Raw genomic sequence first — 26302 nt, forward strand, 5'->3', positions numbered from 1 at the left:
ATTTTTTGAATTTTAAGATGAACAGTGGAGGAATATTGCTTATATTCACACAATGTACGTGTAAGATCTGGAAATACTATGTCATTGCAGTGATAATGGGAACTATTGAACAAGGAATGTGGGTCATTTTAAGTCACCTTTGTCAGAAAACTCCTAAGTTTTTTTTCATAGGATATTATCTGATTGAAGGGCACATGCCCAGTCTAGATGTATGCATCACCTGCCTTAAGCATTTTCTCAATAGTTTTAAGGGTTCTTAAAAACATAATTTTTAAGTTACATATGTTAAGAATTAAAGCGAGACCACAGATAGAAAAGAGCAAACATTTTCTTACTGTAGTTTTGTCCATATTCGTTTTGGAAAATAAACAAATAATAAAAACCAGTTTGTATATAAGGTCCTCTTACAGAAAAATTTAAATGTCCATAGGGTAGTCTCAGAATTTTTAACTGCATACTTTGTTTTGTTTACAGATGGAGATTTTCCAGAAGATTTTTCAATATTGATGACAGTAAAACCTAAAAAGGGTATCCAGTCCTTCCTTCTGTCTGTTTACAATGAACAAGGCATTCAGCAAGTAGGTGTTGAAGTTGGAAGATCCCCTGTCTTCCTCTTTGAAGACCAAAATGGAAAGCCTGCCCCAGAAGACTATCCTCTTTTCAGAACAGTCAACATTGCTGATGGCAAGTAAGTGCAAAATCTTAAGATGAAAAGAAAAATCACAGAACACTGTGTAACTGTCTTTCCAAATAGATATTGTAAATAAATTATTAACAAATTCCATATAGTTGGACTACAAAATCAGAGGAACGTTGCAGTGGAACACAACTCCGGCTCAAAATGGAGTATGGAGCCACAAATAATACCAAACCATTTTTCTATTTCTATGAATCATGAGCGAGGAAGTAGCCATGGAAGTTAAACCCACCAAAATGAAATATGAGATGACTCTTCCTGTTTTTAAAAAGACTGAAATAATAGTCTCACTTTAAGGATTGTCTTCTCTGTTTGAGGGTGATAGGAAAAGTGAAGGTAAATTGACATAACAATCCATAATTTTTCCTATCCTGAACCAAAACAGTGGATGAATAAGATCTTTCAAGATGCCTGTGTATAAGGAAACTAGGGAAGAGTCAGCTGAAGAATTAATTTCAAACATTGCAAGGACTCATGCTTCCTCCTTACTAAAATGAATTAGTTTCAAATACTTTCTGCATTTTAAGTACTGTTGTTAATGTTTTGTACTCTAAATTTCCTTTGAAGACAAGTGGTTGTTCTCTGGGATTGCCATTCTAGTGCTTTTTGCATTTGTTATTGTTGCTTTTCAAGAGACATTTATCCTTTCAAAGACTTTATATGTATTGTGCCAGAGTTCAAGAAAAGCTGTCATAGGCATCAGAGATGCACAGGATGAAATTTTATTACAGCTTTTTGTTTAATGAACAAATTAGTAGAGAAAAGATGACAGGTAAATTCAACTACAATGAGATATGTTTGTAAATCAATAAAAAGATAAAAAATATATTTTTTAAAAAGTAATTATCTTCTAGCACTTGAGTTGCCACCAAGTTATACCATGAAACCTGAATATGGCTCTCATAATTTCACCCAAAATGTTTAGAATCTGATTTAAAAAAAAATCAAAATGAACTTAGTTTGGTACAATTTTCTGCAGTGGGCATACACAACTTCTACACCAAATGGAGTTAGTCACATCTACAGAGTGAGCTATTTTTTCCATGCTTTCAGAAATGCACTTACAATTTTCTTCTGATTCAGCACTTTTAGGAAGGATCTAGGGCAACAACCTTCATCTCAAAATGAAATATATTAAAGAAGTGTAAACAGTGTAATGTGCCTGAGGATGCATGGACAGTTTGCTTTTATAATGATAATATTTAGCTGTGATCCAGAGTAAACATGAGTGAGTTCTGGCTCACTGATACTGTTTAGCAGTCAGATTCCATTAGCTTTGAGGCATCCCCCTTTATATACAGCAGCTTCTTGCCTAGGTTGTCTCACTGTAACAGACAACCTCAGCACCAAATGCCAACTAAAATAGTTTGATTCCATTCTTCCTCTTTTCAGTCACCAGTATGACATATTTTGACACTTTTTGCATCAAAAATGCTTCCAGTTTTTTTCACAGTAAGTTATAAAGTGCCTTGTTCTTAGATATTTAAATTGTTGTAGCAGAGAGATTGACTGATTAATATGCTCTATCATTAAAGTGTCATAAAGGACATAGTACAGTTGAGCAAATTATTAAAAATATACATTCTTATGTCTTTAAAATACATGTGTCATATTCTGCACTGCTTCACTTTTTTGGTGAAGTTTTATGTGGATGGAGCTATTTTTGCAGGAATATTGGCAATCATTTCCAGTATTTGTAGCTAGAAAAGCAACTATGTTGGAACTGTTGTACATCTCTGAAAAATATCTACAGCTGTGAAGCGCATAGAAAAAGGCAAAAGAATGTTATAAAATTTTGGGATCAGTCATCAAGAACGGATAGTAAAACGTAGCAGCTAAGATCTGCTCTGGGTGAGCCTTTTGCATGAGTAATTTCTTAAGTCATTTGGAAAACCAAATTAGTCTATTCTAATAAAACGTAAACAGTGCACACACTTCTAATTTGAGTTCCCTAATATGCTTTGGGTAAAGCTTCAGAGAATTTCACCTAATACAGGATTGTGACAACGGGCTCTGAATCAGATTCCTTTGTACAAAGGAACCTAAGTTATGTAGTGGATAGACACAATACGTTTGTGCATGTATGAAGGAAATAGAGAAATTTAAAATTTTATCTGCAACTTTTTATCAGTGCTCTAACTGCAGTAAAATGCTTTGATTTACATAAATTGACATACTCTCAAAAACAGGAGTTATAATAGAATTATGTTTTAATAGGTGGCATCGAGTAGCCATTAGCGTGGAGAAGAAAAGTGTTACAATGATTGTTGACTGCAACAAAAAAACAACAAAACCACTGGAGAGAAGTGACAAACCAATTGTGGACACTAATGGCATCACTGTCTTTGGAACCAGGATTCTGGATGAAGAAGTATTTGAGGTAAAAGTCAATATTCAATTCCATTTGTTTCATAACTCAATTTTCTTAAAACTAGATTATTTAGTTTTGAGAAAAGGATTTAATTCAGATTAAAATAATTTTTTTTAACGGGAAAAGTTGATAAAACGTTGAAACTGATTTATAGAGCCTGTTAGGATAAGTTGATATGAAAAAGAAGTAAAACAGAGAAGTGTCTCTATTGTTGGAAGTTACAATGCATTTCTCTGTTCTTTAGCTTATACGGTATCTGGAAAGGGCTTGCTTTTATTGTCTTCCTGCCTAATATGAGATACCTGAGATATTTACAAGAATTTTTTGGCAAAGCTGAGTATTATGATACAATTAGATGATATTATTTCAGTTCCATCTCACTTAAGTAGTTACTGATATTTGTGCAGGTTAACAGCATTTGAGAGATGGGTGGAAGGACCTGGAAAGTTTTCTATGCAATGTGGATCTCTTACATTGTTTATCCCACTTATTAATCTTTCCAGTAACTGGAACATACTTTGGCAATAAGGACATATATGTTTCCATCATTTACTGGCCAAGAAATACATATAGGAAGGGTAAAATGCCTCTAAGGAAGTAAGTGGCTGCCAATCATGAGGCCTTTTTAGGTAGAATTCTTATGTCGACGATTATTTTTGCAGGCTAATAATGAAGCTTCTCTAAATCTGCACTATAGAGTTTCTTTCATAATACTCTTATGCAACTGTGAAAACTGGCAAGTATAAGTTAAAACTGAACAATAAGAAAATGCAAATCAGTAGTTAACTTAGTTCATATACTGAACATTTGTGCTCCATATATACTGAGAGATGAAGTCCTAGCTATAGGCAATGTGTATGCTTAAGAAGCTGCATATGTGTTGGAAAAGAAAATGTGAATTTTAAGCGTAAAATTCTGACATCGTTTCCTTCAAACATCCTGTATATGACAAAACATGAGTACTCTGATTAGGAGAATTTCTGGGATGACATAATGGGTCAACCATTTTGTATTCACAGCCTAATTTACCTAGTCACTAGCAAAGTTTGCACATCACTTTCCATTTAAAATGAATTCCACAGCTGGCTTGTCTGGTGTAGAACAAGCACTTTTCATCTCCTGTTGGGAGAATTACTTGCAATTTTCATTTGTATTTCCTTCTTAGATCAGAAACCACATGTCACAACATACATGTTTGGCTATAAATTATCAAAATATGTGCAATATACAGAAGAAACTAAAGCAGCAGGCCCTGGCTTGTTAGGAGAAAGTAACGTTGGATGTAGACATGATTAACAAATTGAAATCAGTATTTAAAAATCAGAATTAGCAGATTAGTTGAAGAAATCTCCAAACTCTTACATTGTTCTTGAATTTAAGCTTCTGTCTAGTCAATTTGCAATAATCTGTGACAGTGACTTAAATAAAAATACTTTTCTCCAAGAGTTTTTGTCTGAGATTACATGCGTTCAAGATAATAAAGGAAGCTAGCGATCCTCAAAAATTTTTGCAAACTATCTCCTATACTTGTCGTGAAAAGTCAGTCCATCCGTTCCATCTAAAACCCACTGAGAAATAAACAGGCTTTGGACTCACACCATAAATAGTGCAGCTGTCTGTAATGCTAGCATACCGGCTGAATCTCAATATTCAGCACTGAGAACAGCAACATGCCTACCATTTGCAACATCACTGTAGAGTTCTATACTCCTTGTTAGGTTTCCTTACGTACTTGATTGTACGCATTTTCTCAGATAAACCAGTTATATTCTTGTAAGGTTGTTCTTGTAGTTGCTGGAGGTTAAGATTTAGTCTGAAGTCTCTTACTTAAAATAGCAGTTTACAGTTATTTCTTTTGGGATATTTTACTGCAGAGACAGCATGAGTATATTTATACATATCTTCAATTAGTTGAATCTTTAGCTAGAAAAGTATGCATTGAAAGTATGCACTAAAAACGTCCCTCAACATTAAAACAAAATACTATGTCATATACAGTTTTACTGACACATGTTCTTCAACTGTTGGCAAAGCAGAATATAACCCAGTTCTTTCTGAGTTCATCGTGTTTTTCTACTCCTTAAACAGATCTAGCGTTTCTGTGGACCTGCTTGGTAGTATTTCTGTGTTGTGAACTCCGCTGTATCTCAAGGCCAGATCAGACACTGAATAAACATGAAAAAAAGCTGTGTCTTATCCTACATGCAGGAAATTATAGAAATTAGTTTATTCAGCACTGACATTAGATTTAAGTGTTTAAGACTTAAAACTGTATGGGACAGACGTTCCATATGGCATTTGATGCCTGTATTAGCTTAAGTGCAGCAACTACATAAGAAGAAATACTTGAGTATACAGTCACCTGTTGGAATTCACAGCGCAGAACATCAGGTTTACAAAAAAGCAGAAGGGCTGTTTTATCTTGGGTAATAATGATTTTTTTTTTTTTTTGGTCATAGCACACCAAGTTTTTGATCACAGGAACTGTGGAATACACTTCAGTCTCTTAAAACTGAATGGAAATTCAAAATGTTAAAATAATGGACCTGTAAATAAATATAATGGAATCTTAGACTTCAGTGACCTACTAGTTTAAGATGCAAGGAAGGGTTTTTCTTCTGTTCCTGAACCCCTTCATACAGCATTGTACAACTGCAGGAAAAAGCAGTTACATCATTAAGGGAATTCACCCCCCTTTCTAAGTACTTTAGTGCTGTCAGAATCAGTACTGTAACCAATTACATACATCGTATGTTCCTGTCTCCTTAGAGAGTATATCTAAATTGGTTTGAATCCTTGAATATGTGCATGAGTCAGAAGGTAATATTACTTAATATTATCCTGAACTTGATTGTATTTGGTAATCTGATTGTATTTTTGGGAAAAGTAATTACTTCTTCCAGGGGAAGCTGGAAGAAATTGATCAGATGTTGGTACATGGCACCTAGTAAAATAATTTAATAATTTTTAACAATGTCTATTGAAGTATGTTTAGGGCTTAAATAGTTGATAAAAAGCAGGGATCTTTTTATTCTTTGCCAGTTTAAAGGATTTGTCACTCCTCATTTAGCACTGTCGGTGCTAACAATACAACAAGTGTTTTATAATAAGTTACTAACTAACTCAGTCATTATGCAGATGTTTCCCTAAAAGGGACTTTTTCCTTCAAAACTTCCCAGGCGTCAGACTGATACAATGATTATTTAGGTACCGTACTGTAAATGAGTATAACAAGATAAAACCTGATGTATATGAAACTGATGTAAAAGTAATGAGGGTTTTAACTACACACAGTCTACAAGACTAAATCCTTATGGTAATCCTTATTAATAAAGGGTGTTGATTTTGATGCTAAGCATTCATCTGATTTCATAGAAAAACACATGTTCATATATGTCTGTACAACATAAAAGTCCTTTCACAAACTGAGTGAGCATTTGAAGGCACAGTGATAATATCTTGACAACAAAGTGATTTCACTTACATGCCTATTCAGATGAATAACCATCCTTTGTATGTTTCTAAGAATGGCAAGTACACAAGAGCTGAAATACCATTAATCAGTGTACATGTTCTGTGGAGAAGATAAGAGTAGCAGAACGAGTAGAGTTTTAACTAGCTGACCAAACTTGCTGTACAGCTCAAGTAGAATGGAGAAGCTAGCCCAGAGTAAAACTTCCCCAAAGGCATGTGGTATAAACAATGAGTCATCAGTCTCCTGTGTTTTACAGTAGCCTGCTGGGCTGCACTTCCAGCTAGTGTAGGCATAGCCAGTGATTCTCATGTTGCATCACTCTTAATAATCGCAAGTGACTGACTAAATGCTTAATGTCAGTCAGACAGAAAAGTAATTTTCAACATAAATGGATCAAAAAATGCAATCACTTCCAGGCAAAATTATTTAGAAGCAGCCTTCTAGCTATCAACACCAGAGAACTGGCCAACTTTCAATGTTGGGACAAAAAGAAAAGCAGTAACAAAAAAACAGAGCAACAGGTTTTTCCATTTCAGAGGCATCTAATAATAAAAGACAGCTTTCCCCCCTGGCCAAAACTTGTTATTTAGCTTATTTGTTTTTGCTCTCTTCCTTTTTTTTCCTGAGAGAATGGTGATTTGATGATTTTTTAATAGTTTTTCCAGTCTTATACGTGAGGAGGTAAAGTAATTTTGCTTTCCTTATTTTTGAAAGCAGAGTTGAGGGAGTCCAAGTTCATTTCCAAGACATTTCCAAGAAGCAAAGAAATTGTCATTTAACTAAACTGTAATTACCTTTAACATTAAAGAGTCAGGTTCAAAAAGTGAACAGCTGTAAATAAGGTTTTGAAAACAAGTGACAACTTAAAAGATTTGCAGATCTTTCATCCAGAAGATAGGATGTCCTTCTCAGATCTTTAGACACATTTTTATTTTTTTCCATTGAGAGAGTATTTCTGTATAGCATTAAGCAATGGTCACATATTGCATATGTATGTGTGTGTTGTGTACACATGCTATACATTACAGGCATAGCAATAAGTTATAATCTCTCAGCCAAGAGTTGCAGTAGACTTTGATCTGTGAACATCCATGTTTCGAAGGTTAAAAATTATGATTGAACATATCAGCCCTTTTCTTAACTAAGCTGAATATATACTACTGTAACCACAGGCTTTCTAAGAATCAAGAAGACATTGATTTCTATGGAAACTTTGACCTGTACAGAATTCTTCTTTCTGAATGTATTGCTTTTACAGTGCTGCAGGCTGGCAGGCTCTAAATGTCTTTCTCTAGCTATATCGTGAAATAGGACTGAGTTATGGAATGTTATACGAAGGGCCCCTGGAATTCTTCAATCTTTCAAATCTTTGCAGGAAGATTAAATGAATTCTGCAGCAGGTTTTTCTAACTTCAGTAGTAATAATATTCAGGCTGTCTAGACTTTTGTTCTTTTTAGTCTATAGTTGAACTGTCACTTAAATAATTAAAGAAAGTTGGCATATACACACAGGTTAGGGTTTCTATTCACTTACTGAATAGTCCACCCTGGAATTCCTAGGTTTTAGCCATCATATGAAAATGAAAAATATTGATGTTGTTCTCCTGAGCCTATCATTGGTTTTGTTATGCACTAATCTCCATGTACACAGTCATATTTAAAATTAATTATATAAGCATATTTTTCCCCAGAAAAAAAATTACTCTGAAGTATATTGCTTTGCTAATAAGTGAGAACTCTTTCTGAGATTTTAATATCTAAATGAGACATTGAAGTAATTCCTTCATATTTCTCATAATGAAATAAATCCTAGAAAGTCCATTATTTTATAGTAAGAAACTGCAGCTTGAGTTCTCAGCTCTGATCCAGTCACATTGTTACGTAGAATGCTACCTGTACAACCACAAAGTGGACTAGCTTTTAGAAAGTATTTTAAAAAAAAGTTTTCAATCATATGCCCTGTAGAGATTCCTAAGAGGTATATACCTGATATTCCTTGGAAAAAGTTCACTTTCAATTTGCAGAGTTATTTTAAGCTTCTTGTGAAAGAGATATGACAGACATCTTTCCGTACAACTGAACTGTCTGAGGTTCTTTTAGAACTAAGGAGCCAGATTCCAAAAATTTAAATACTGGGGGAGAAAAAACCACTAGTTTTAGCTTTTCTTTCTTCATATAGTGTGATTGTCTTTACAGCCTTGTTAAAAAGACAAAAGTATGAATTTTTACAATGCTGGTAGGATTGGAGATTTTTTTTTAACCAAAGATAGTTGGCAAACGGATTACCTTATGGTTGTACTTCTGTAATGTGCCACGTTTACAAAGCACAAGTATGATCACTTAAAGTGAAAGAGAATTTGCCGCAATGTTTCAATAAGACAGATAATATTTAAGATTTTTGATAAGATTCTGAGATAATTAAGATAATAAGGAGCCATAAACACTTAGTGCTTATAATGATACAATGATTCATTCCTTACATCTGAGGCCCTCGGTTTATATCATTGAGAAAAATCAGACACCATAACTAATTGGATGTTTTCTTTTTTCTGATATTTCTGTGGAATCTAACAGAAGTTCTGACAAGTTAGTAATCTCTATATCAGATTCTATCACGAGGCTAACTAAAGCAAAAATTACATCAAGAGAAATTTAGTCCTTCAAACTGGGAAGAGAACTTAGCAGTCTATTACTTTCCTAAAAACTGTGTCTCCATTTCGTTTTTCATTAGGCAACTTGGTATTTTTTGTTTTGAACTGTGAAGAGACTATGGATTATATTACTACTCAGTGAGGTGTGCTTTTTCAGCCACATCTGGAAATGCATATACACAAACCTTATTCTGTGATGTCAGTGTAGAGTGCCTGAGATTCACAGAGGAATTTTCAGCAAATGAATTAACCACACTTCTTATTCTAAGCTAAGCTATTCCTTGTCATAGGAAAATGAATCTGAATAAAATGTCCCACTGTTTCAACAGGCAGACATTCAACTAATTTGAGTGTATTCTCCCATCCTTGTAGGTCTGTAGTCTTGTTCTTCACAATTGCTTTGGCATGCTACAAAGATACTCTAAAAAAAAGCAAACATTTCCTCACATCTAATTAACTCCCTTTAACAGTCTTGGAGGATTTTGCAGAGTAGCTTGTTTGATACATTCCCCTTTAGGGTAATGCCGCAGAAGTAATCTTTCTGTATCACATTTGCATGCTAGTCATAACTGATGGACAAGTTATTTTATGATTCTCAGGCAGCTTATTTCATATAACCATGACACTGATTCAAAAGCCTGTGATTTTAATTATGTGCACATTCCCAAAGCAGAGGAGCTGAGACATTCATAGACGTTAACTATTTCTTTTCCATATGATGAAGGACTACTCAATTACACAGAGTCGTGCTGTTTTTACTGAAGCATCTACTTGAATAAAGTATTTATGACCCAGACAAAATTTTGTCTTCAAACTGACTGATTTTAGTTACAAGAGGTGCTTGTTTGCTTACTATTAGGTATGCTTAAATACATTGCTAAATGTTCCCCTTTGCCTGTGGGCAATTACAGCAGAGATCTCAGCTTTTTCATGTCCGTTATGCAAGTAATATCCAATAAACAGTGCATAAAATACATTATTTTCTAGGATAAGAAAATATTATAAATGTTATAAGGCAGCACATATTGAGAGCTGAATAGGCTGTCAGCACTTTTCTGGACAAATTAAATTACGCACATTGTTGCAAGTAGTAACATGGAAAAGTTGCTGTGTGTAATTTTCTGATACCCACAAGTTGTCTACCTCTGCCTTCTACTGCCATCCACATATCACTGACATCAAAATAGGGTGGAAGTCCAGATAGTACCTCAGTTCCCATTGAGCACAGTAAGTGCAGGCTATTTATCTTATGCTCATGCAAGTTACTCACAAAAGAATCAGTAACTTCATTGCATTTGGAAATTAGCTTCCTTTGCTTATTTCAAAGCTTATTATATTTTGCTTGGATTTGTGAAAAACACAAAGGAATTTGAAAGTCTTGTCTCACTATGTTGTTTATTTCACATCTCAGTGTTAATTTTTTTTTTTAAATAGATCATAGTAGTTTGTTTCTGCTGATAGAACTTTGATTTACTCAACCTAGCTCACTGCAATGGATTTTTTTTTTCCAGTGTACATATGCTTTCAGCTTACGTGTCATTACATGACACATGTTAGAAGCTGGGGAGCTTTCCTCTTCTGGGAAGGCCCATGATGAGGGAGCACGTGAAACTGCTTGAGCAGTCTTACCCAACAAAGGTTGTCATGTCAGTTTTGTAGGAAAGGAAATAGAACTAATCTATAGAGACAGGTACCTTTTGTGAGTGGTTTTTTTTTTTTCCCTTTATACACATTTCAGAGTACTGTTAGTTGCTTTTAGGATGCTCAGGTACAACTTGCTCTATTCTCTAATGTCTTTCCCCATTTATGTTTTCCCTCTCTTACTCTCATAATTCACGTGAGATTTCCTTTCATCCTGCAAGTTCTATATAGGAATAACATTATGCCTATATGCATATATGTTTAGGTACCTCGGTGTTGAGTTACAGGTTAACTATCAGAATTGTTATTAACCCATATTTCCATTTATACATATTTTCATTTAAAGTTCTTGGACTTGCGTAGGTAGATCATTAAGTACCCAAAACTCCTGAGTCCAGGTCTTAGAGTATAGCCAGATCAAGTATTTGCAGTTTATTCACAAGCAACTGTAAAATTCCATCTCTGAGTCAAAATTTCAAAAGGTTAAATCAAAGAACACACTTTTGAAGACTGAAATAATTCTATGAAAAATTCTCAGAAAGGAAGTGTGTAGATTTGTCCAAAAAAGTTGCTGTGACTACATCATGACTAAGTCACAATAGTGAAATCTGCAATAATTTGTGGAATTTTGTGTGCTGAGGTGTTTCACTCAATCTGAAATGGAAGGTCTTTGCTGACTAGTGAAAAAGTATTGTCAATACATCACATAAATACTGAAAGAAGCTATTTAATTAGCAAAGACAAGAAAATGAAAGCAAAAGAATGCTGTAAGAAAAAAAAAACAGTATTTTTGTATGAAATGTTGAAGGAAAATGAGGAAAATTAACTTTTGAGATGCTAAATGGAAAATAAATCAGTTTCTCTTTAAGCACACAAGAATGGCCAGTAGCATTTTGCATATACTGTGCAAGACTTCTCAGAGCCTCCCTCTACATGAACCCATGACAAGTAGACAGGCAGTGCTGGGAAGTACAGTCAATGGATTGGGAACAGCTTTAAGCAATTAGGGACATCTAAGCCAAGTGGTAACAGCATGCTGAGTGCTTCTTGCAAACACAATATCCAACAAGAACAAGTGCCAAAATTCCATGGCATTCAAGATCAGTACAAAGCAAGCTTCCAACAGAATGCTAGTCATCTTCCCCCAGTTGGGTTCTCTCAGCTCATTGTACTGAAAAGACAGCAGTTTCAAGAGCAGTTCTTACATTACTTACATTGGCTGGCACACTGTGTACTCTTTACTGATCTGTATGGACAACTGAGAAAACCATGCATGAGCACACAGCAAGACTGATCCAAACTCAGAGGACAGGAGCTCTTTGCAACTTCCTTTAATTCTTGTTTGAGGATTTACCTCTTTTATCTTTCCGTTGCTAATTTTTTCTAACTTATGGTTAGTTTTAATTTGGCTACTCAAAGAGAAATGGTGGAGCACTTTGGAAACACTCTGTGGTACAGAAAGGTAATTCATAGCCAAGACTGACACTGACTGTACCAAACTGTTCAAATCACCCAGTTGTACTCCTGAAGGAGTTGTGTATAGAACCAACTGGGTAACTTCTCTGAAAGTACAGCAGGGTATGTAGGACAGTGTCCAAATAAGGAACATCAGTTAACAGAGAAAAAATAGAAGTGAAAGTTCAAAACCACCGATGGGGACAGACTATTGCATTGTAGCATTTCTAGAAGCTTAAGAAAGAAATACATTCTAGCTCTAAATTCATCTGAGATACAAATAAGTCTGTAAAGTAAAAGAAGTTGAGAATATTGTAACAATCAGATTTGCAATGTATAGCCAGTATATGCTAAGCAATTAAGTATTTCATATTTCATGTTAAATACATTTGTAAATTATTATAGAACTAGGAAAAGAGGAGAGAGGATTATGATTATTTCAGTTAGTGGTTTGTTTGCTAGTTTCTATAATTTCTCTTTTTGAAAAGGAGGATTCAAAGCTATTCTTTACTATTTGAAACTATCCTCCAATTTTTATAATTTGTTAAAGGCTGCTATTCCGAAACATTTAAAGCAATTTTGGAAATGCTGAGGTGATTGTGAATTTTCCTACTTCTACATTTCCTCGAGTTGTGATAACTTCTCTGCATGAAAGAACTCCGCATGATGAGATATGCTAACAAAGTTATTCTTTTACCCTCTTACTAGTAAAACCAAAGTAAAATAACTTTAGAAATATATAAAAGGATAGAAATCCCCCCCTTCCTTTTGTGGAAATTCAGTGGGCAATTGAAGTTAATGGGTTTTGACCTAGAACATGTGCCAATTTTCAACCACCTTATTTTTAATGACAGCATGAGAAGCTCCTGAATGAGGAAAACTTACAGTGGAATTGTTGGCAGGAATTTACCAAACACTGTTTACATAGTACTTCTATGTTGAGAAATACACTGAATCCCAGACAGCTTTCTGTAGAAAGTGATAAACCTACATGATCACTGTAGGGGACTCAGCAGAGCCATTTTTATTATCTAGAATAGAGTATCTCTTTAGTGCAATGTTGTTTTTAATAAATGATATATAAAATTTGTTTCATTATACTCTATACTGTGTATTTACACAGTGTTTGTCTTGTTTTTTATTCCAAGAACTGTTTCTCTGGTACAACCTATTTATTGTTTTCCTTCTTTTTGAGAGTTCAGATATGATGCAAACTCTCACAATTATACTGTTGATCACTTGCGTGCTGAGCTGCATGCTGGTAGTAGGAAGTGCCCTGAATTAAATCTTAGGAATTTAGACTGGTTCCCAGTGAAGTAGTAAACAAACAGCATGAAAATGACGGAGCAGGAGTTACACCTTCCCACCCTCTTTTTTCCAAGCCAGACAGTGTATTCAGCAAGAATTTTTACACCTAATCCGTTTGTCCTGTGAATAATAGTTAGGATGCCATTCAGAATACTAGTGGAAATTAAGTTGATATGTTACTTTTACATATGTGATAGTACACAATATCTAATACATACATTCTATGCCTAGTTTTGTTCTACATGAAAACTTCTGGTGAACTGTAGACAACATTTATTTTTGTTATTTAATCTACATATGCTTTCCTACAGGGTGAGATCCAGCAGTTGTTGATTATAGCTGACCCCAGAGCTGCATATGACTATTGTGAGCATTATAGTCCAGACTGTGATTCCCCAGTGCCCAATGCTGCTCAGGCTCAAGATCCTCAAGTTGATGAGGTGAGTAATCAGTCACATATAACAAGATTTATTGCACATTAGTGGTTGTGCTGAATACAAGTTACCCAGGGAGCATTTAATTACAGCTAAATGGCATACGTTGTTCTAGACATAAGGAAGAAAGGTTGCAGGAGTGCATTAGTTTTTTTTTTTCCCCTATGCAATCATTTATGTCAAGTATTTGAAGGCAGCTATCACACTGATATTTCAATAACCAGCATTCTCAACAGCTTTAAACTGTAATTCTTTAAAATAAGATAGCAACGTATGCTTAATTATGCCTATTTTGTCCTCCTGTGTACATTTATGATTTCAGTGATGCTGAGTACCTTCAAATGTCACAGTTAAAAGATGTGGGAGATCTGAGTATGTTGGAGTCATGAAATTCTTCTGCTAGAAATGTCATATTCTGATAAGCTGTGGCCACAAAATTATTTTGGCCAGATCCACTGGTAGCAGGTAAATATCAACAGGAATAAAATCAATGTTGGCATTTTTCCCAGAAACGTGAAAATTGTTCACAGGAACCATTTGTCTCTGTAGACAGTTCTCACAACCGTAAGTTAATCAATTCACTAATGGCAAGACAGTCTCTCAGATTAGACCTCTGAGGGTCAGAAGCTGTATGCATTGTCATACATGTTCCAAGTACGTGTAATAAAGTTGTTCTCGTACTTCCACTATGAAGTGGAAATCTTTTGCAAAACATGGTTTGTCTTAATTGAACTTGGCTCTGGACAGTTAGTATGCACTCAGCTAACTGTGTGTGACCTGACTGGTTGTTGTTGCTGATTGCTCAAGAGATCAACATTAAAAACTTGTTCAGTTGTTCTCAGATACCCGCTTTGAGCCAATTTTGGGACAGAAATTTTCCTAAATGCATGATGACTTTATTTACTGTTATTACTTACTCTGAAAATTATGTCATTAAGTATACGGATCCATGGGTCCCAGAACTTAGCTTAAAGGGGCTCTGTAAGGATAGGCAATTGCGGATATAGCTGCTTTAAACCAGGTTTGGATCACCCAAGAAAGGCAGAGATCACAATCCAGTAATAAAGAAAGAATCGCTTACCCCTTTCTAAGGATCAGAGCTCGCTGAACACTCCAAAGGGGGTGATCTTTGAGTAGAGGTGCTTCCCTTGCAGCTGCTAGCCCTTAAATGAGATTAGGGTCACACAGGTGAATTGCTTCCACCCGTGCACCCAGGGCTGGCTACACCCCTTCACCAGGTGCTCAATCACTGGCTCAGGCCATGACCTAACAGTTCCTATACAGGCTCCCACATCCATTGCATCTGAGTTTCAATTCAAGATGTATGAAGTTAATTTCAATGCTCACAGAGGCATAACAGTTACATGACAGTACATTAAGTCTATTCTGTTAATGAGTCCCACATAGAACTGTGTGCTTAGTTATGTAGATCTACATGCACTATGTTTCAAATCAGATCAAGCTAAAAGGAGAGTGTTTATATTTTATGAAAAGAAAGCCAAAGACAGCAATTTTTTTTGTGCCATCATTTAATTTCAAATAATATGACATTTTTCTGTGGAACTTCCCTGATATTTGCTTCTGTATGGCTTGGGACTATTTAATTTTAGGTTTTTTTTCCTATTTCCTTTGTGAAGACCCTAAAGGTTTAAATAAGCTAGGGCTTTTCTATTTTGGAATAAGACTGAATGGAGTCAGTCTAACAAACTGATCTTTGTGGGAAAAGGTTGTTAAAATCCCCTGGTCAACAAGGGAGCACTGTATTTAAGTACTTACAACATATTAACTAAAAGGAAAATGCTATTGTCTCTTAACTCGCATCAACTTGTAAGCAGAAATTAACATGTCTTAGATTACAAATACTTGTTTGCTTTGGCCACCGTTGACAGCAATTATTGTTCCTGCTCTTAAGTGTAATGCATATGGACAAGGTTTGCTGTCCACAGAATCAGTTGGGATCAGACTTTAGATTCAGAGTATACTCTTTTGATAAATTAGGAATTAATAGTTGGGCTCAACTACTAGCAATGACTACAGGTGAATTATTAGACTGTATTTTAGTGTTTCTGAAGAATGTAGATTATGAATGAAATAGCCCGGGGTCTACCTTCTCCCCATAATGGATGATCAGCTAAGTTTCCTGCTGCCAAGTATTATTCCTGTGCTATATCAGAATTGTTTAACATCAGTTGAGGGAGAACACTTATTCAAACATCAAAAGAAAAATAAGCCTTATTACAAAACCTATGTGCATTCACATATGTAGTTGTATCTGGGCATTCTATATGATGAACATACATAGTTCACATCTATTGAAAATACTCATTGAGCACCAAACAGAGAAAAGGAACCATAACATCAAACAATTGACAATATTCTCCTTGAGCATTTTGAGTAAGTTATCATCTATTACAGGCATATCCAGCCTGCTGGCTACACACAGCCCTGGACCGCTAGTAACATGGGCCCACAATACCATAAACTTTTAACTTTGTTATTTTAGCAATATTTTTCCATGAGTAATTGCGTGTAGCTTGGGCACAGACAAAGGAATGCTGTGGAGAGAGGGCAGTGTACTGTTAAATCCTCCTCTCACATCCACCACACACAGTCAAATCGAAACTCATGTGTATTACACACTGCGTGTGCTTATGCCATGCAGTGGCACAGTGATTACCAAGAATGATATTTAAACCTACTAAATGTGTGTATGTGTCTGTGAAGACAAGCTTTTTTTAGATGAGCAGATATGTGAGTTTTCTTATTATTAAAATAGGGCTTGTTATTTGATCAAATCATTTAGTATGTTAACACATTCACTGCAGAAGAAATATCCAGAATACCCATGCTGTGCTGACCAATTTTGTAATTTTCAACATTTCAAAAAAGCTCCGGTATAAAATGATTAAAAACATATTATAAACTAATTTTGCAGTATGTATTTCATTATTTTTTCCTGCTATTCTGACCACGTGTAAGCGATCTGAGATCAGGTTTCAAGCTTTCTGAAAAACACCAGTTTTTTTTTTTGTATATTTGCAATGCCATTTTCGGTTAGCATAAATACATCACATTCAAGTTTTCAAATTTTTATATATAGGGTTGGAATCAGACATTCAACTCAAAGGAAAAAACTGATCATATATCTTTACTAGACTTTTATAAGACCTGTCTCACTAGAGAAAAATATCCCTTGCTTTACAATCACGCGTTATTAATGTCATTGCTTTTTGGCATAACACATTTGTGAACAACTGTTTTCAAGGATTAAATACAGAAAGAATAAAATTTCATAAGAGAATCTGATAACACCTTGAGATCTCATTAAGATTCTAACCACTTCCATCAAAGCAGACATTGATACATTAGTTTAAAAAAAAAAAAAGTGATCAAGTATCCTAGTTTTTGTTTTTCTTGCTCTCATTTTTTAATTGTTTAATAAAAAAATATTTTAAAAATAAAGTTGTTACTTGTATACATTAACTATATCATGTATTTTATATGCTGCCCAAGGCAGTTCAACTTCACTCAGTGCAGCTCAGGCAAGCCAAAACTTGGACACCCATTATCTATAGCCCTAATGCAACAGCCACTGAAGTCAGCAAACACCTTACTATTAAATTCAACAGCCACTGCAAAAGTGTTCTTGGAGTTAGTGTTTTTTGAATTCATTTTTCTAAGGCCTATTTTTGCCCTAACAGATAGAGTTCCTGGAAGCACTGAAGAAGGAAAAATAAGAAATGAAATATTTTAATTTGTAATGTAACATTTTAAAGTGAATTTAAAAAAAAAAACTAAAAAGAGCTATTTGTTAAAAAATAAAAGAGGAGAGCCATCATTTGTTTGCTTCCATTTATTGATCTGAGTGGTTGTTGAATCACCTTGCTTTCTGAATTGAGGACAATATTCTTGCGGTATCCATGAGTTTAAAACATAACTTTATATGAATATTCAAAGTCAGTTCATCTTTTTAACCTAATAATTGTCTGAAGTAATCACATTAACAATGCTACCAACATGGCCATGATGAAATCGATTAACTGACAGAATGAATTGCCTAGAATAACAGAGTTGTATTCTAAAGAATAAAAAAGTAACTTGTAAAAGCAGGATACTTCATTATCTTTTGAGATAGAGCCTGTAATAAGAAATGAAGCAAGTACTAAAAAAACTGTTACAGAAGATAGCAATGCTGATTATTCTAGAATCACAGAATTGTAGGGGTTGGAAGGGACCTCCAGAGATCAGGTCCAACCCCCGTGCAAAGCAGGCTCCCTAGAACAGGCTGCACAGGTAGGCATCCAGGCAGGTCTTGAATGTCTCCAGAGAAGGAGACTCCACAGCCTCTCTGGGCAGCCTGTTCCAGTGCTCCATCATCTTCACTGTGAAGTAGTTCCTTCGCATGTTGGTGCAGAACTTCTTATGCTCCAGTTTATGGCCATTTCCCCTTGTCCTGTCCCCCCCCAGACCACTGAAAAGAGGTTGGCCCTATCCCTTTGTCACCCACACTTGTGGATGTTTATGAACATTAATAAGATCCTGTCTCAATCTTCTTTTCTCAAGACTGAACAGACCCAGGGTGCTCAGCCTTTCCTCACAGGGGAGATGCTCCAGACCCTTTATCATTTCTGTGGCCCTCCACTGGACTCTTTCAAGGAGATCCCTGTCTTTTTTGTATCAGGGAGCCCAGAACTGGATACAGTACTCCAGGCAAGCCCTGACCAGGGCAGAGTAGAGGGGGAGGATCACCTCTGTTGACCTTCTGGCCACGCTCCCTTTAACGCAACCCAGGATCCCATTGGCCCTCTTGGCCACCAGGGCACACACTGTTGCCTCACATCCAATCTGCTGTCCACCAAAGAGCTGTTGATTGCAAGATTAATTCAAAAAGGTATTAAAAGAAAAATATAATTATGACCTGTCCACGACATGTTTGATGCAGTACCTAACAGAATTCAGTGTTAGACTTTCATAGTGCATCTAGTTTGTCAACATAAAGTATTTGAATGAAAAGTGTCATTGTATGATGAGGATAAAGTAACTGACAAACAGATTAAAATCTGTCTGCCTCATGTTTTCACACAAACTGTTATAATAGACAGAGGGAAGTGGGAATGCTGGGCTAAAAGCTAGACAGGATTGTAGCTTTCAATGTCAGTTTTGGATGGTACCCTCAAAAGACTCTAGATATTAAAGTAGGGAAGTGGTTTGTACTAGAACAGTCAAAGCAAAAGCGTGGCAAAAAAGGCAGCACATCTTGGTTTAGAAGCAAAGGAATAAGAATACAGATGTAATATTATTTATTTCTGCTTATGCTATTGATTATAACTTCTACTGGAGCATCACTATTTAATCACTAAATGAATAATGCAAAAATGGAAAGGATACTGCTAAAATCTACAGAATTGCAGTGACTAACTGAATTGGAAAACTTAGTATTTGTCCACATAATGACAAAAGTTTGACAGGTTGCTCAGTTATCATATGCAGATAACCTTTAAAAGAAGAAAATACTGTCTGCAAACAAATCAGGGGGAACAGAGGAAAGAAAGACATAATTTCAGATGGGAGAGTATCTAATAAATTTTTTAGCAATGAAAGAATTGGTTATCAAAATGGTATATGTCCAGATATCTTCAAACCAAGGATATATTGATACCTTTCTAAAAGATAAGTTTCAGGAAATTAAATTATATAATTATATATATATCATTAATATTTTAGTTGGCTCAGTAATGTGTATTGAAGTCTGAAAGTATAAAGGAGTTAGTCAAGATGATCTAGTAGTCCGTTCTGGCTTTTGATCTCTGAGCCTTAGAATAACTGCTGACAAGAACAAGAAACTGATACTTGCCTGAGAGGAAAGAGACAAACTATGCAATTGCAGAGCCTATTAACGTGCGTCTCCAGCACTGACAACAAAACACAAAATAAGTGGTTGGCTTTTGTCCATAAAATAATAAATTACTTCTGTGGAGTTGCACCTAGGCAACTAAAGAGTATTTATTTATTTTTATATTACACACCCCTGTAGCTTCCTGGCACGTTCACAGCCTGAGAATAGTTATTCTGAAAAACTAGATGATTTTTCCACCGCTAAAGTGACATTTGGAGAAAGCCTAAGATGACAAAGATATAGGTTTAACGGCAAGAGCCACAAAAGTGCTCTGTTAAACTGAATGTAATTGGGATTGCTCTAGGCAGTATTTGCTTCTGCAAAAGAACAACCAACCACCAGTGCAGATTGGACTGTGTTTTGGCCCAGTTTCATCAGACATGCAGTCTGGCATTTTCAAATGTGAAAGTACTAGGGTGTTTTATTCTTTATTATCATTTATTCCCACTTAGAAGACATGCTTTAATTGAAGTACGCATTAACTGTTCTTGTTCATGGTGGCAAATACCTAGGTATGAACCTCCATAACTTCTTCAGTACAGATTGATGACCTCAACTGAGGTCACTACACCAAAGAAGTAGTGTCTAGAAGTTCCTTGAAAAACCTGATCCTGAGGAAAAAGAATATCTGATTGTAGAAAATGCTTATAATCAAGCACAGCATTGCATAATTAGCTATTAAGAATTGAATATGCAGATGAAATTATATTTTAAAATATCGGGAATGCTTTTCCTCAGGAAGTTATATGCCTATGCTTTTCTTATAATTACTTCATGAATAGTCTGGCTTCTGTCTTGTTTTCACAACACCTTCTACTATAAATAGAAATATATTTAAATTCAGTTTCCCTTCAATCACATATGCTTGGCCAGCTCAGAGAAGTTAGATTAGGGAAAGACGAGGTCAGTCTTCATTAATGTTGGGAATTGTATCTTGTGGAGTGTTGTCAGGTCTAGTTTTCAATGGCTCCAGCTATCAGAATTTCAGATTTTCTCTTGGAAGGTTCTTCTGCAACTGAATAAATCACACTGTCTCACTTGTGCTTAAGAAATTGCTCCCCACAGGAACTCTGCTTTGTTTATTTTGGATCTATCCCAAACTAATGGATTACTTGAAGAAATGAAGTTTTTGCCTTCAATGAAATGAGCTAGTTACAGTAAAGATGTAAATGGTTCCTGAATACATTTAAACTGTAGTATTCAGGCTTCCTTTCAGAGTATGTTTATTTAGTGTTCTTTCTTTCAGGTGTTCCACTGATCAGAACCACTAATTTTCTGAAGAATATAGTAAGAAAACCATGTTTAATTTCAATCATGTTTAGAACTACATTTTGCTACCTTAGCCATTGTTAAAAATAAAGATTTTCTTTGTATATATACACTTTCTTTGTATATATACACGATATAGAGCCTTAAGTGTCAGCTTAAAATGCAAAATTTACATCTGGGGAACAGGAGACAAATTTGGAGTAGTTTTTTATGGATAGCAGAAGAATGTGTTTTCAAAGTGAGGCTCTCTCAGAATACTTAAGTCATTCCACAGTTGAAATGGGCCTTGCATGCTGCTGATCTGCTTCTAAAATTCATCTGATGAAGAAAACAGTTCACCTCTTTAATTGGAATAGCATGGTGATCTGGTAGTGCAATATAATCACCCCAGTAAAGAAAGCATGAGGTCATAGTGGAAAGATTTTGTCTCATCAAGAAACAGCAGGCTTTATTCTTCCTTTCATTTGTAAGAAAGTAGTCATATGCAATATTCATTACAAGAATGTCTGTTCTGTAACTATTGGTGGTCTTACAGCAGAAGAAAGAAAAACAATAGAAAATTGCATTACATTTGAAATGTGTTACCTGATCCCTGTTGGCTGAAATCCCTCATGTTCTAGCTATTGTCCAGTTTGAGGCCCTAAGCAAATTACAAATGCCATGCAGTCAATGTTTTAGATGTTTGAAAAAGCTTGTAAGTTAAGTATGTTTTCCTGTTACTGTGAGAACTTCGTCAATCTCATCTGTTTTCTCAGAGATAGCTAGAACCATCCCCTTATGCAGCAGTATTAAGGTATAGGTAAGCTATCATAGATAGAGCTCAACTTGAGCAGGATTAAAGTAATCAAAGTATACTTGCACTTGGCTACACCTGTACCCATAGGAAGATCATCAGAATCTTCTATAACCTGAAGATCTCTTTAAATCCTCTTCTAATTTCTTGATTCACTGCCTGCATTGCTGGCCAGTAAGGCCTTCCTTTAATATATAGCAACAAAGCTATACCGTCTTCTGTGACGAACTTCACCTTTGTCATATTTGCTTTCATTGCCTGCTTTGATTTTTTGCTAAACTTAGCAGTCTTGGCTAAATTCAGGAAGTCACAGAGGGTACTTTTCAATTTACATTTATTAGTTTTGAAATTCCAAATGCTTTCTCCGACATTTTCAAGTGTATTTTAATTAGCAGTACAACCACAACAGATTTGAGACTTTCCCAAATCACTCCATAATACCCCTCCAATACTGTGCCTTTAAAAAAAAAAAAAAAAGAAAGGCATGTCCATGGAAACCTTCACTTCCTTAGCAGTACTCAGATTCCAGCATGGAGACTGGCATTCCTTATTTATCATTTATTCCTGTTCTTTTTGCCTGTGTATCTGCATATAATTGCATACAAAATGTACCATATGAAAGTTTAATTTTCATTAATAGAAATGAGTAAAGCACGGTCCCACAAAGTAAAATATATGTTTTTTGTTATCTTACATGACGCAATAGATCTCTTCATATTCTCATGGGGTTTTTTTGGTATGAACATTTTCTAGTTCTCATTCATAAATATCTGGCTTTCCAAACTATACTTATATTATGATCTGCTAGAAGTATCAGTTGTTTTTTGTTTTTTCTAAGTCAACTTTAGTGTATGGCCTATGAAGAGCTTTTTGTAACCCACTGTTGTAATTGTATTAGCTCTATAGTTGCACAATTCATCACAGCCACTTGCTTACCGTGAGGGAACCATTACTACTGACATCTGAAAGTCAGCTTTAATACTGAGCAACACAAAATTATATTTGAATTCCTAGTTGTTAAAAATGGATGTTGGAGGGACCACTTCCAGTTTCAGAATAATTCTACAGTAGAATCTATATGCCTGGGACTTCGTTTTATTAAGTCCTAATAACACATTCAAGTTTTAATCTAGCTAATGAAACAGTAATTCTCTACAAGATCTTCCTCTAGTTACTAATAAAGATATTGGATAATATTTAACATAGATAGCATCTATTGTTGTGGTACCAATAAAAATCATGTGGTAGTTTGATTCACATTGTTTCACAAGGAAGCACATAAAAGTAAAGAGTTGTTTCTAGTAGATCAGAGTGAACAAATTAAGAGATCATATTTCACTGAAGATTTCATTTTTTTTCCTTGTAGATCAACCTAGCTTGCATAATCATCTTCACAGAGAATAAGGAAAGCATGTTTTATGCATTTACATATTTTTATCACTTCCAAACAAATACACTGATTTCAAGGTGCAAGACAATGGAAGGCACAATAGTACCATCTACCAGGATAGGAGCACGCTTGTAAAGGTATTAGTCAGGATTCAGCTTAAGAAGCAATACAGGGAGGAGGGGGGGGGGGAAGAAACTTACCATTTCCAGAGACTGATAAAATCTTAAGAAGGGCAAAGTCTACAAATACAGATGTTACTCCCCTCAGTTGATAACCCTTAAATGAGGGTCAGGACACGCAGGTGCATTACTTGTACCTCTGCTCCCTGGATTAGCCACGCCTTCTCACCTGGTGCTTGGTCACTGGCTCCAGCTGTGACCTAGCAATTCCCATACATTGCTATTCCATACCCATTTCAAAAAGGCTTTTTTTTATTCATGTGTTTATTTCTCTTCTATACTTCCTTTATGTTGCTGGTTATGGTCTCCTAGAAACTTTTCACCTTGTTTTGTTTTCTGGATGTCAGTGGCATACCTCATTAGAAACAAGTCATATTCAGTTGCATTTCCAGAACTGCAGAAGTCAGAAAACATGTTTTTATACATTTATACATCTGTAAAAATGTATCATCACTGCCCATGAGGCCTTTGGATAATGCCATACATAAGTCAAAATGTTTCATTGACTTTACTGCTGTTAAGATGGAATCTTAATTTACTGAAGAGGGAACAATCACATAATACATAATACAGATTTAAGTTTAAAATGCTGCTGATAGAATGTAAATAGAATCAACTTATTTCTCTAAGTAATGCCAATGATACCACTCAGGAAATCAAAACACTGTTTACATTATATAACAGGCAGATTAAAAGTGCCAATATACTTTACAGAGAGGGTATTCTTCACTTAAAGTAGTAATGTTTTCTTATTTAAATTCAGTTTGAAGTTCTTATATCGATACACAGTATAGTTTTCGACAATTACCAAAAGTATATCACATTCTTTCTTATATATTTAGCAAATCTCATGACTTCCCAGTTTATATGCGTGCCGACACAGAAATATTCAACAGGACAATCAAATAGGAAACATCTACTTCTTAAAAAACAACCAGTGTGTCTTCTTTTTAAGAAAAGCTGGCTGTCAATACAAGAAATGTATATAATGAAAAAAAGAAAGGAAATTGTTGATTGTGATAGTAGTGAAGTAACAGAAGCTCATGAAAAGGGATGTAGTTTACCTAGACTTCAGCAAAGCCTTCAGCACTGGCTCCCACACACCATTCTCCTAGAGAAGCTGGCAGCTGGTAACTTGGACAGATACACTGTTTGTTGGGTCTTTACCCAACTGGTAATTGTCAATCAGTATTTACTGTCTGAATGGCCAGGCCCAGAGAGTGGTGGTAAATGGAGTCATGTCCAGCTGGCAACCAGTCATGAGTGGTGTTCGCTGGTGGTTGGTACTGGGGCCTGTCCTGATCAATATCTTTATTGATGACCTGGATGAGGGCATTGAGAGCACGCTCAGTAAGTTTGCAGATGATACCAAGTTGGCAGGAAGCATCGATCTGCCTGGGGCTAGGAAGGCCCTACAGAAGAATTCGGACCGGCTGGATAGCTGGGCAGAGGCCAGTGGGATGAAGTTCAACAAGACCAAGTGTCAGGTCCTGTACTTTGGCCACAACAACCCCAGGTAATGCTACAGGCTTGGGGCAGAGTGGCTGGAAGATGGTGTAGAGGAAACAGACCTGGAAGTATTGGTTGACACTTGGTTGAATGTGAGCCAGCAGTGTGTGCAGGTGGCCAAGAAGGCCATTGGCATCCTGGCTTGTGTCAGAAACAGTGCTGCTAGCAGGCACGGGGAAGTGATCATCCCTCTGTACTTAGCCCAGGTGAGGCTGCATCTCGAGTATTGTGTTCACTTTTGGGCTCCTCACTACAAGAAAGACATCGAGGCCCTGGAGCGTGTTCAGAGAAAAGCAACAAAGCTGGTGAGGGGTCTGGAGCACAGGCCTTATGAGAAGCAGCTGAGGGAGCTGGGATTGTTCAGTCTGGAGAAGAAGAGGCTCAGGGGTGACTTTATCACTCTCTACAACTACCTGAAGGGAGGTTGTGGTGAGGTGGGAGTCCGCCTCTTCTCCCATGTAACTAGCAATAGGACTAGAGGGAATGGCCTCAAGTTGCGCCTGGGGAGATTCAGGTTGGACATTAGGAAACACTACTGCTCCAAGAGAGTAGTCAGGCGCTGGAATGGGCTGCCCAGGAAGGTGGTTGAGTTACCATCCCTGGAGGTGTTCAAGAAACGTTTAGATGTTGTACTGAGGGACATAGTTTAGTGGGAAATGTTAGCAATAGGTGGATGGTTGGCCTGGATGATCTTAGAGGTCTTTTCCAACCTTGGTGATTCTATGATTCTATGACTTCTAAGTGTTTAAGGCCTTTCAGTGTTATTCCCATACTTCCTGAGGAATAAAATTTTCCGTATTTTATGCTCAGTAAAATGTATTCAAGCGTAAGTGCAGGAATTATATCAAAAGCCTGTGACAGGGTAAACAGTTAAGCCAAACATTAGGTCACATGGTAGAATATATTTTAGAATATGGACATTAGTTGTAATCCCATTCATATTTTTTTTCTAAAATGTCAGTCTCTTTCTTATGCTGATGTTATTTATTACTTCCATGAATCCTCGGAGTCAGCAATCTGATGAAACAAATGGATATTGTCTTCATTCTTCAGACAATGATGCTGGTTTATAGCAGGAGATAAGAGATTTCAGAAGTCATTAGTACCCATGATGCACATTAGAATGTTTCTTATGTTCTAAACACAGAAAAGGATTAAATTGGTGGGATCCTGGCCCCAATTCCACCTCCCTTTGGCTGCCTGGAGATGTAAAAAGAATTGTTAGCAGCCATGA

General features: G+C 36.0%; 1 protein-coding gene across 14 annotated transcripts in view; it reads left to right on the plus strand.

Annotated features, from left to right (window-relative positions):
- Window positions 1–26302, plus strand: part of COL11A1 (collagen type XI alpha 1 chain) — a 257188-nt gene that overhangs the window by 136296 nt on the left and 94590 nt on the right. For all 14 annotated transcript variants that reach the window (XM_021404548.1, XM_021404553.1, XM_021404557.1 and 11 more), the window contains 3 exons: window positions 475–688; window positions 2915–3077; window positions 13910–14038. In XM_021404548.1, coding sequence (XP_021260223.1) covers window positions 475–688; window positions 2915–3077; window positions 13910–14038 — 506 coding nt within the window. The remainder of the gene's footprint in view (window positions 1–474; window positions 689–2914; window positions 3078–13909; window positions 14039–26302) is intronic.

The sequence above is a fragment of the Numida meleagris genome, chromosome 7 (assembly GCF_002078875.1).
Source record: "Numida meleagris isolate 19003 breed g44 Domestic line chromosome 7, NumMel1.0, whole genome shotgun sequence".
In the NCBI taxonomy this organism is placed as follows: domain Eukaryota; kingdom Metazoa; phylum Chordata; class Aves; order Galliformes; family Numididae; genus Numida; species Numida meleagris.